Here is a 13069-nt window from a genome sequence, read left to right as displayed (position 1 = left end):
ACAGGATGAGTACGTTTCCTTACTATGTTAGTTTCTCCTTATGTTTATGCCAACCCTGAACCTTTGCTGTTCAATGGTAATTGAAACCACAGTCATACAGAATAGATTGTCCCTAAGACATGTCTTGTGGATACAGCCCTTGCTACTCTTCTGGATTTTTCTCTGATGTCAACTGTTCTCGGACAAACAGTCCAACATAATCTCAAAGTAAAATGTTAAACTAGCAGAGGTTACATTTTTGTTTTCTCTACTTGCTGAATAGAGATAAAGCATATTTTCAAGAAATGATACAATTGTGGCTCGTTAAGTGTCTGGCTTTGGCTCAGATCATGACTCCAGGGTCCTGGGATCGAGCCCAGCATCAGGCTCCCTGCTCCAGGGGATCTTGGAGCATCTCTCTGCATCTCCCTCCTTCTCCCTGCTTGTGTTCCCTCTCACTGTCTCTCTGTCAAAAAATAAGCAAAATCTTAAAAAAAAAAAAATGATACATGCTTTCTCCTTTGAGAAAAATAACCATGATTTAAAATGTTAAGCTTCACATTACCATTTAGGATTAACAATTTTTGTGTTTGAAAGCTATGAGTCTGAGAATCTTTTGTAGCTACAATCCAATACTCCATTAAAAATAAACTCAATTATCTCATGCTAATTGCATATGGATGTATTTATTTCTTATATGTATATATGTGTATATAAATAAAAAATAGTGTTGTCTCATGGGTTGAATAAATCCAGTCAGTGAATAACATTTTACACAATGCAAAGTCATACTTATTGAGACTGAACTGTTAAATATTCTAAAAAGAAAATATTTTTTTAAAAGAGGACATATAGTTGATAAGGAATATCTAAAATTACATATGTCCCTACATTTGCATCAGGAAATCTATACCGACAGAAAATGTAGCTGAGTATATTTTTACATAATCACATCATCTCTCAACCTAACAAATTTGTAATAGTACTATTCTCATGCAGCTAAATAACTGCAACTTTGAGTACCAGCCAGTCTCTTGTGATATGTACTATGCTTTTAAATCCAGTTGTAATGGAATTTAAAACCGCCTCACTTCACTTGTAATGGAATTTCAAACCGCTGCACTTCCCACTGCACAAACTATGCTGCAGGTTTGCTTAGAAACTCTTTGTTGAAGAATCGTCTTGCTTCCACATTACTAAGGGAAACAGAGCAGCGAGATGGATTCTGTCTTCTGTATTCAATGCTTTCAACTATGGCGTTCTTTATCACCTGCAAATAGAACAGATGTATAATTAGCATTGCTCTAAACAAATATACACATTTATTTGGTCAAAACAAAATCTAACTGATTTTTTTTAAAGATTTTATTTATTTATTTGACAGGCAGAGATCACAAGTAGGCAAAGAGGCAGGCAGAGAGAGAGGAGAGAGGAGGAAGCAGGCTCCCTGCTGAGCAGAGGGCCCGATGTGGGCCTCGATCCCAGGACCCTGGGATCATAACCTGAGCTGAAGGCAGAGGCTTTAACCCACTGAGCCACCCAGGTGCCCCTAATTGATCTTTTTATTATAGTTTTCTTTTTGAAATAGAGAAATCTCTAAGTCATGCATGTGTATATGTAAATCCAACATCCCACCATTATACTCTTATTAAGCTCCTATCCAGACAGTCTTCCTTCTCCAGCCAGAGAAAGAACTATTCTGGGAATGTTCTGGATTTTGTGCTGATAAAATTGGAAATAAATTTTGTGTAACCTGGTAAATTTATATTTATTCTGGTTTTGAATGAGGGAGGTGATAAGAGGGAAGAATTAAGTAACTAATAACATTCTCAGCTAAACAAACAGTTATATAACATGGATGTTCTCTATTTAGAAAATACCACACTTTGTGATTTTATTGATGATGACTTTCTTATTCAGACTAATTTTCATATATACTCAAATTAATGGTGACTACAACCTCTAAGAATTGCTATTCCAATCATAGCTTCTTCTGGTGTGATGTCAACCTAGTTAAGAACTTCTGGAAAGAAGGCAAGATTTGGAATTTGGTTGAAGCAGTTGTTGCAAAATGATGGAAAGAGCTTTGGAAGAGAGGCCTGTATATTAATCTTGGCTCTGTTGCTTATTTGGAATGCTTTCAAAATCACGAAGTCTCCATTCCCTAGGACACGACTATAGGATTTCTTCTTAATCAATAAGCTAGAAGTTTGAGAGCACAGAAGAAAATCACAAGGACTATTTTATAATTCCCTTTATTCTCTACCCCAGGGATTGTTAAATGACATTAAAGTATTATCCACATGTGTTTCAGCCCTCTGCCATACTTGGCAAACCTGAGCAGCTGACGACCCAAGACACCCTCACATCCAGATCTAGAGTGGCTCACTTGGCCCTGGAGATGTGTAGAGTGGTTTTCCCCGTCCACATCTGGTGTCACCAGGCAAGCCAGGTTCAATGCCAGAAGGAGAGAGATTCGTGACCTGGGTGGTGCTAACATGCAACTAATATTCTGTGGCTTTATGCTGGACCCGATGGGCAGGCCCATCTATTTCCCTAATGGTAACTTGAAACAACAAACAGTTATATTCTGGAAAGAGGGATTTATCACAGAAATGTGACACCTCTTTGCTTTATGATTTTTAAATTATACATAGAGAATAAATATAATAAAACATAGTATCATATATGTATGTATTTATAACTGTCTTATGGGCTCAAATGTTAGGGAGTCTTTTAAGTAACGCAGGTGTATGGTGAGCCCCTTTTTCCCATGAGTAAGGGAAACATAACGAATTCTATGGTGATAGAAGAGGCTTCAGATCTACGAAGGAGACCTTGACCAAGAATCTCCAGGCATAATTACTTCTTGGCTATGTGAGATCAAGGGGAATTAGCTGAAATCCTTGAACTTGTTTTGTCTTCTTTTAAGTGGGAATAACAATACTAGTATTGTTTTTTGTTTTTATATGAAGTACTTTGTACAACACCCAGCACCTAGGAAACGTTCCACAATTAGCATCTATTTATTGTTGTTATTTTCAAACTGACCATATGTATGAAAATGCAGGAGCTTTACTATGAATATGAGGCTATAAAGTTTACTAGAAATAAACACACAACGTATATCCAATTATGGACTTACATGGTAAAAGTCAGGAAATCAATCCTGCTATTAAATGTGTCCTACTACACTTTTGTAAAAGATTTTTTTAAGTTGTTTTAAAAATTATTTTGATTAACATATAATGTATTATTTGCCCCAGGCGTACAGGTTTTGTTTTGTTTTGAAGATTTGATCTATTTATTTGAGAGAGAATGTGAGTGAGCTAGTGAGCAGGGCTTGATCCCAGGACTCTGGGATCATGACCTGAGTTAAAGGCAGATGCTTAACCTACTGAGCCACAGAGGTTCCCTCAACCCTACTGCATCTTCTTTTAATAATCTCCTTGCTTTCTAGATACTGTGTCAGCAAGTTTTCAGTTAGTTTCTCCTTCACCATACCAAAACAAGACACAAGAACCCTCATTGCAGAGAAATACCCAAGTCTAATAAAAATCAACTCTTCACTTTCTAAATATCTAAAAAGCTTTACAATATATAAACACACATACATGGGGGAATTATATTAATAATGACTGCTACCAATTTCTTTATAATGAATTAATAAGCACAAAAAACCTCAGCAATATCAATACCATGAACTAATAGTTTTCTCGTAAGTGGACCTTGGCAGGTGTTTCTAGTAAACATGCCATTATTATGAAGGAAATAAAACATTTGTATTAATTAACTGGAAAAAAAAAAAAAACCGCAAATCGTATGCAATTAGAATGCTCAAGTTGAACCACTAGGTGGCACATTAAGACTGTGAAACCTTTGCCCCAATTTTTTGAATTTCTGCGGAACATAGCCATTGGTTGTGATTTATTAATTCTATAATATGAACAGAAGAGGCTACCCCGAGTCCCACATCAGTGCTAAAACCAAACCTCCCGGCATGATACATGGTACAGTTCCATGTATCCAAAGAAACAATATTCTGTCTTTGAATCTTCCTATTTTTTAAATAATATTAGGTGTAATCTTCAATAGTGTTTATACCTAATTTCCGCTTTCATTCCCCCCTGAAATTCATTGAGATTCTAAATCCTTCCCTTATGTGGTATCCTACAACAGCCCTCCTCTCTCAAACGTCTCCAACCCTCCTGCCCCCCGCCCTCCACGTCATCCTTCACGGGTACCCTTCCATAGCCTCCTAATTGTTGGTCCAGGCTCTTTCAATCTATGGCAAGAAAGGTAGAGAAAAAGAAAAGGAAACATGCAAAATGTGATCGTCTCCCAAAAAGGAACAAATTTAGAGACATGAGATTGATTAGAAGCAGCCCACAAGCAAATACTGAATTCCCATAACAGAAAATTTAAAATGACCTCAAAGAGGAAGTTATCACATATTTTGAAAGAGAAATAAAAATTACAGATACAGAAGAATACAAGAAGATATTCTAGTCTAAATTGCCAAGAATCTGCCAGCAAATGTCTGCCTTTCCCATAAAAACATAAGTGTTTTTCAGAGTCCATAATCTGAGGGCTTTGAAGGGGCGGGAGGTGGGAGGTTGGGGGAACCAGGTGGTGGATATTAGAGAGGGCACGGATTGCCTGGAGCACTGGGTATGGTGCAAAAACAATGAATACTGTTACGCTGAAAAGAAATAAAAAATTTTAAAAAACAAAAAACAAAAAACAAAACAGAAGTGTTGGGGCGCCTGGGTGGCTAAGTGTTAAACCTCTGCCTTCAGCTCAGGTCATGATCTCAGGGTCCAGGGATTGAGTCCCGCACTGGGCTCTCTGCTCAGCAAGGAGCCTACTTCTTCCTCTCTACCTGCCTCTCTGCCTACCTGTGATCTCTGTCAAATGAATAAATTTTTAAAATCTCCAAAAAAAAAAAAATAAATAAATAAAACCAACCCAACCAAAAAAACTTAAGTGTCATGAAAGGAGCCTTATTAGTCCTTGTCAGTTTTGATCTCAGCACTCTCAGGAGAAAGACGATCCTGTAAAAAGCCTGAAGGTGGGAGATCATGGCATGTGTAGGAAGCATCTGGGAACTGGTCTGGCTGGAAAGGTGACTGTGTTTGGAAAATAGTAGGAAATAAGACTGCCTGAGAAACAGGTGGCTCAAAAGTGAGGGAAAAACCAGCAATCCCATCTTGGCTCCCCACATGACTGTGTGTCGACCTCCATTACTCTTGACTCAGTTTCTTCACCTATAAATAAAGATACCTACCTCAGAGGCTAGTTTTGAGTGTTAAACAGTTGAGGAGAAAATATCTAGCTTATGTTAAACACTCAAAACTTTTTTTTTTGTTCTTTTTCTTTTTTGCATGAGTGTATCCTTAGTTACTAAAACAGTGCCTGACACAGGAGATACTCAATACATACGTGTCGAATTAATGAATAAATAAGATGGAAAAAGATTATAGGCAACATTAAAGATAGATGAATTCGGGCCTCACATACCAGGCCATGATATAGAATAAGCTTCTAAATGACTTTTAAAAGATAAAAACTTTAACTTGTACCTAAATGCTATTATGAGATGAAATATCAATAAATTAAGAATTAAGTACCAGTATTTCTGGATATATACTTTTCCTCATTTATTTACTAATTAATTTATTTTTTGAGAGGGAGAGAGAATGCAAGCAGGGATGGGGGAAGGGCTGAGGGAGAGAGAGAGAGAGAATGTAAGCAGGCTCCATGCCCAGCACGGGGTTCACCTGGAGCTCACCGTGGGGCTCTATCTCATGACCCTGAGATCACGACCTGAACCAAAATCAAGAGTTGGATCCTTAACTGACTAAGACACCCAGGCACCCCACTTTTCCTTATTTTAATTAGCATCTAGTATTTAACTTTATAGAAATTGTTTGAGAAGGAATTTTAAAAGCTCATTATTATGTACCATTGGCATATATTGAATAAACCGACACAACCTGTTCTTAGAATGTGCCTACTGATTTAATAAATTGAATGAGTGGGACTGCCTAACAGGACATTTTCCTGTGAGCGTTGCATCAACAAGGTCCTGGGAAAGGAGCTCTCAGAGCCATGTTCTCTCCAGAGCAAGCTGGTGATTTATGAGGAGAGCACGTAGCCACACTCTGTGCCCAGGCATACACGGCGAAGAGTCTATGTGGTCAGAAATCCTGCCCCCAACTCACAGACCTGCATCCTTGCTACCCCTTCTCCCTATCACCTCGAACCCTTCAACAATTTCAGCCAACAAGTCATTGGCATTTTAAAAATCATTCACAAAAATTTTATTGCATATTTCTTTTAGGGGCCAGGTATTGTGATGAGGGTCTCTGGAGGATACAAGAGGTAAATAAGGCCAGTTATTGTTTTTAAAGGGTTTCAAATTTATAATTCAAAGCAGAAGACAATATGAACACTGATAATAATTGTTACCCTTATTGTATTAGCTGCTTCAATTTGTTGAGTATGTCTTACATGCCAAGCCCTTAAATTATATTATTTTTACTTAATCCTCACCCTGCTCTTGTAAGATATGCCATCACTGTTTCCCCTTACAAAAGAGGAAAGGAAAATTTGGAAAAGTTAGCCAAAGTGTCCACGGTTACTCAGCCAAGAGGGAGGAAGCAAGGATTTGAACACCCAATTTGGTCTGACTCCAAAGCTTCTGCATTTCCCGCATACCACATGTCTATTGGTGTAAGTCACTCTATGTTTCTACGTTAAGTTTTTTAAAACACTCATATGCAAACCAGCATCACTCTCCCCTCTGCCCCCCTCCCCCGCCATTAAATACCGCCATTGTAAAGGACTGAGGCAATGGTCAGTGAGAAGGAATTTGGGAGGACTGAGTAAGTGCGGACACCTGATGCTGACGAGAAACCCAGGCTGCTGTCAGGACGGGAGCAGAAACAGAGTGAACGTTCTCTAAAGATGAATGAGAATTTTGGGTCAGCCAAGCAGGCCAGCTAGGATCTCTGGGGAAAATAAAGCAACAGAAGCACACAGCTGTGGGAGACAGGGTGGCCTTTTCAGAATAAAACATTGAGCCAGAATGTTAACTGAAGATGAAAATTTGCTTTCAGCCACAAATGTGAAAACCATCTTCTCTGGAGTTGGCGGTGGGGATCTGCATTAGAAGAATTTATATTCCCAGGTTCACAGTCTATAAGCCTGTGGCAAGTGATTACATTAGCTGCCTTGCTGAGGTGTGAATTAGTAAGCTACTCTATTCAAATAGTGTGGGAATGAGTGATTTAGCTAATGACTGAGCCTAATGAGCTCTTCAGCATTTTACCCTGGCAGTTTTGTTGCTCTTTTATCATTTGTCAAGAAGCTTTTGATTCTGATAAATTATGTTTTCTTTGTTAAAAGTGAGGGTTTGGGGAGGGTCATCAAAAAAAGAGACAAAATGTCAGTGAACACTGGAATTCCTACCTGGGTATGAAATGTACACTCACGCAGACATACACACATACACACGAATCACTTGAACACAAGTCTCAATGGTCATAAAATCTAAGAGCAAGCTTACATTCATTCATGCCACCTCCAGCCGCCAAAATTTACTGCCTCAGCTGCTATTACCTGTACAGATTTGTCTATATTATTAATTCTGGGCATTTGCAAAGGTCTTGGGGTGTATCTATCCTGGTATAGGGAATAGACACACATAGGTAAGTTTCCCATGTATCGAGCGGCTTCTGACTGTTCATACGTCACCTGATGATTCATTCTTCTGTCTTGACAGGTGCTGTTACACCTGTCTCAGAGATGAGGCAACTGAGGCCCAGAGAGTCTAAATAGCTTATTCCAAGTCACACACGTGGTCCATCTGATATATAAATGAGATATAAAGCCCATGACCTGACCTTGCTTCTACACGCTATGCCAGAGAATTTCTTGGATGAGTGAGTTATTTTGGAATTCAGTCTGTTTTTTTTTTTTTTTTTAAAGATTTTATTTATTTGATAGAGAGAAATCACAAGTAGACGGAGAGGCAGACAGAGAGAGAGAGGGGAAGCAGGCTCCCTGCTGAGCAGAGAGCCCGATGCGGGACTCGACCCCAGGACCCTGAGATCATGACCTGAGCCGAAGGCAGCGGCCTAACCCACTGAGCCACCCAGGTGCCCTGGAATTCAGTCTGTTTTTGCTTGAGCTTTTACTTTTTCCTCTATGTGTCTGTCAAACAAACTACTTTGAAGAATATATAAATAGAATTATATCATTCTTTATAGCAAGCAGCTTAGCAGGCTTTATATAAACCAGAACTGAAAAAACGAGAAAAAGATAGTTGTTTAAGTTACAGATATAGATATCTATCCACTCACACTCATCTATAATATACACAGATATGTACATATACAGATATATATGTGTGTGTATATATATATATATATATATATATATATATATATATGTATCCTCTTATTTTTTCAAGTCTAAGAGGATATTTATATATCCCTACAGTCTATTTTCTTTTTTTTCCATTTGAGGACAACTGATCAAGTTTAGTATATTTCATCCCAAGGAATACATTGTTTTGAGTCTGTTAGTTTCATACTAGAAATAGGATTTTTCTGATATTACCCCTTATTTTTCTTTTGACAACATGGGCTTTTATAAAACACAAATCTCTATCTTAAGAATGTCCGTTCACTTCCTATAAATCATAGATTAAAATACTGATTTTCTCTTAAGAGTCTTTAAATTTTCAGCATAGCATATGGATTCCAGATGACCACTGACTGAAGATAAAAGAAAAAAGAAAAAATATATTTAAAAAACTAATCCCATATACACAGACCCCCTCATCCATATATTACACTTTCTTTGGCCCCATTTGTAAAGTAGCAAAAAGACTGGCAAATCAGATACAGCATGTTTCCCTTTCCAATTAATTTCTTTTTTTTACTCTTTTTTTTTTTTTTTTTAATGTGCAAAATCCAGCTAGGCTAATGAACTTGGGCTTTCAAAATGGATAATAATTTGTCAGACACTGCAATTTGAAATTACAGGCCAACATGATTCCTGTTACATACACAACAGTGTTCTTAAATGGTGAGTTAGAGATTACAGAATTTCACACAGTCATGGAATCTTAGTAGCAGATATAGTGGGGTTAGGGATGACCTAAGTGAAGAGATGACTTGTTTCTGAAGTTCCTAATACAAAGTGTACGTGTTATCTCATGGGCTAAAAATGGGAAGGCTGCTACTTTGGGCAACATTCCCAAGACCTACAAAAATAGAGGCATTTAAAAGCATGAGTGTATCTATGAAAACTTGTGATATTTTAGCAGCTTAACTACACTTCTGGTTATACTCACTTTCCTACTCTTATATTTCCTTTTTATCACTTCTCTTCCTACTCATAACTTATTTTTATCAGATGATGAATATATCAGATACCTTGGGAAAGAAGCTGAGTATTAACCAATCCTTCAATCAAATAATCATACAAAATATGGGCTCTGTCAATTTAGGAAGATTACTTTTTCTTATTTGTGAATTTTACAATGTTCTTCTGGAGAGTAATAAAATAATGTACAAAAATAAAATGGTATGATTTGGGTGGTATTGATCATAAATCTTATTTTCATTTTTAATGAATTAAAAATATATTGCTATATTCATGTGATATGGAAGTATGTGACATTGTCAATGATCACAGGAGATACTTACATCAATGTTGTTCAGGGTATTGAAGTGCATGAGATCATGCAGCCTTTTGAATGCTTCATTTGGATATTGAAAGTTGAAGGTCGAAAATGGTGATTCAGGGTCATCAAAAATGTCAAAATCCGCTATTTCTTTTTCTTCTTTGGTTTCTCTTGGAACACCTAAATATTAAAAGAGTCTCAAATGGTGTGATTTTGAAAACAGCAAAGTATCTCTAAAACCCAAGGAAGAAAACATACAAATAGGTGTAAACATAACATAGAGAGGCCCCACTGGGGTCATGGGATCTGTAGTAAAGACCGTTATGCTCCCAGCCATATTGCCTGGGTTGGGATATCCGACTGTTCCACCTGGGAAACTTCCAATGGCCCGCATCTGCTTCTTTCTACCCCATCCTGCAATGGGGCTGGGGGGCTGTTTTGCTAGCAGCAGGATGTAAATTCTGATAAATACACTGTCCACAGGCAGCAGTCAACCAAAGACTCTAGGAAGTTAGGATATAAATACCCCAGTTCCTTTGCTTTTTGTGGTATGAATAGGAAGGATGATTCTAGAACATATTTTCCATTCCATTTCCTAGGCTTTTTCAACAGGATCAAATGCACCTCATGGTAGTTGGCTCACTGGCACATCTTTTGTTGTCTATCTTCCTTTATCACTTCCCTACATCCTCAGTAACATTCCCTAGGTCCACTCAAATAAACAGTCTGCACTTGAATTCTTTTCCTGGAATCTGCTTCTGGGGGAATCCAAACCAAAACATTATCTAACTGTGTTCATGCCACAGGAACCCCCTATGCAGTCTCTCCTTGAGAATTAATAGAAAATTAGATAGAAAATTGATAGGAAATTCTCTAGGTTTCAAGTACTCTACTGTTCAGTAGTAACTAAAAATGCCCACCAATTCTTCCTTCTCTTGTTTTAAAGTATGACTTGTAATAACCTCCTTTCTCTGTCTTCCATCACCATCTGGAAGATCCCTTTCTTCTCCATCGTCCCATGTCAAATCTACCATAACTATCTTTTATATCTTTCCTGTCATAACTGCACTTTCTGGTCCAAGGATAATATGATTTTTAGGCGTTGAGTATCCTGCCCATCAATCTCTAGATCTCCTTATTTTCCAGGATATAGAAGAATCTATAGACTGGATGTAATAAAGCAGGACAACCGTGCCTTGAACATGATTCTCTTTTTCTGTGAAATATAATGAAACAATCTGAAATGACTATCTATGTTGTATTGTTGGATTATATTAATCCTGTGGTCACTTAAAGTACCCAGATTTTTGCATGATTTGTTCTGAAATAAGGGCTCCCTTGCGAGGATAATTTTCAAAATATTTAATAATCCCTAATTCAAGGGTGCCAATTAATCAGAAGTAACATCAGCCCAGGTTTTGAGTAAAGCCCTAGAGATTTTTATTGAGCCAGTTGTTGACGAATCAGTTTCTGAATTATGAAGAATGCAGGGAATCTTGGAGTGAGAAAGAGGGAAAGTACTTGAGGTCTTAGGATAGTAGCATTCAAAATTGTAGTAGCTAGTACAGCAAGTGCCATTATAAACCTACTTAATAGGACTCTTGCTCCTTTACCAGATCTGTACTTTACAGAATATAATTTATTCCCCCACGTACCTGGAGCTTTGTACTTTCTGAAGTTGATGTTGGCCAGAACAAAGTGGATGATAGTTGGGCAATCTTTCTCCATATCAGGATTCTTGGGTTTAAAGACATAGCATTCTTTCAGACCTTCTCGATCAAACACTTGAGGATCAATCTTTGGAAAGGGGAGCTTGTTCATTCTGGCCCACTTTTCTGCAAGCAGAAGTTCCTGTGGAGGAGAGGTAAAGATGCATTTGGGAATTTTCAGTTTTCATTTATTCATTTGGCCTAGCAATCATACCATATTCATCAGGTGTTAACTGTGTGCTAGCAATGTGCTCCTTGCTAAAATGAATAATGACCCTGTTCTCAAGAAGCTCATTAATCTGAAAAAAAATCATAGAAGCACTCTATAAACAAACTCATTATTATGTTAGTTCTTGGCACAGAGCTCACTCCATAGAAGGCATATGAAAAGTTACTGATGAATTGAACTGAATGAAATTATAGTGATGTAATTGTTGCAGAAAAGAAAAAACATTAGGGCTCTAGCTATTTTATAAGCCATGTGAACATTTTTTTAACCCTTCAGAGTCAAAGAATGATGAAACAAAATGAGGAACACCCTGGTACTGAATTTTCACCTGTACCTTCTCAACACAACCCATTAAAAGTAGTAAATTTTATGTATACAAATAATTTGAATTACTCTGAATCAGCTTTTTTTTTTTTTTTGCTTCTTTTTATGAAAAGAATTTAGCCTCTTAGAATCAGAATGTTCTATGTGTAGTGACCAAGAAGGGGCCAGATGGGGAAACCCAAGAGTTTTGCTAAAGGGCGTGGCAGATGGTGTGATGGTTTTCACCTATTAGCTTCCTTCCCAGTATGAGAATTTTACATCCCCACCAGAATGAGAGGACACCTAGACAGAGTGACAGCAGCTCATCTATAGCTGCTGACATGAAACATGACCAAGAAACATACGTGTTTGTTGTTGGTCACTGAGATTTTATGTTTATTTCTGCATCAAATGTTGTGGGTAAGCATACACATACAGTATTAGATTTAAACAAGAAAGCATAAATCAATATGGAGATATGCCATAAATACAGCTCATTTATATTTATGTACAGCTTAAGGGGTAGTAGGAAAAATAAGAAGCATACTCTCAGTGGTTAAAGGGCAGACTCGGGGGGGCCTGATTGCTGGAGTTCAAATGCAAGCTGTGGGACCATGGGCATGTTTCTTAATGCCTTCACACTCAATAGCCTCAACTATAAAATGGATATGATAATAATAATGTATATCTCATGATTGCCATTAGAGTAAAATAATGTCCGTGCTGGACACCTATCACTCCTATACAGAAGTTTGATAAATAAATGTCAATGAAGAGAGGAAAAGAGGTGGAAAGGGAAAGGAAAAAGAAAGAGAGACAGGTACAGAGAAATTCCGATAGCGAAGAGGTTTTAGGGAAATGATCGTTACAATCTTAAGTTATTTTAACTACTCTTTGTCATCACATCTATTTATTCATTGATAGCCATTAGCTGCAAATCAAAGCTCCGATGCTAAGAGGTGGGGACATCACCACGAGTGAAACTCTTGTCATTATGGGATTTATAAGCCTGGTGAGTGAGAGATAATAATCAATTAACTCCTTTGCTTAAAACCATAGTAAATGCTATGAAAAAAGTATTCACCATGAGATTTGCAGTATATGTGGACTGTTTCCTCCGAGTGTACATTAATTCATTCTACAATTATTACT

At 37.5% G+C, this 13069-nt stretch overlaps 1 protein-coding gene across 5 annotated transcripts in view; it reads right to left on the bottom strand.

The window, feature by feature from the left end:
• Window positions 1-646: 646 nt before the first annotated feature.
• Window positions 647-13069, bottom strand: part of PLA2G4A (phospholipase A2 group IVA) — a 169921-nt gene continuing 157498 nt past the window's right edge. For all 5 annotated transcript variants that reach the window (XM_059145062.1, XM_059145058.1, XM_059145060.1 and 2 more), the window contains 3 exons: window positions 11332-11527; window positions 9699-9856; window positions 647-1249 (listed from right to left, as the gene is read on the bottom strand). In XM_059145062.1, the coding sequence (XP_059001045.1) occupies window positions 1118-1249; window positions 9699-9856; window positions 11332-11527 (486 nt within the window). In that variant the 3' untranslated portion in view covers window positions 647-1117. The remainder of the gene's footprint in view (window positions 1250-9698; window positions 9857-11331; window positions 11528-13069) is intronic.

Source organism: Mustela lutreola, chromosome 14 (assembly GCF_030435805.1).
Source record: "Mustela lutreola isolate mMusLut2 chromosome 14, mMusLut2.pri, whole genome shotgun sequence".
NCBI classification, from domain to species: Eukaryota; Metazoa; Chordata; class Mammalia; order Carnivora; family Mustelidae; genus Mustela; species Mustela lutreola.
The sequence above is the reverse complement of the archived record's forward strand: the minus strand, read 5'-3'. Positions and strand labels throughout refer to the sequence as shown.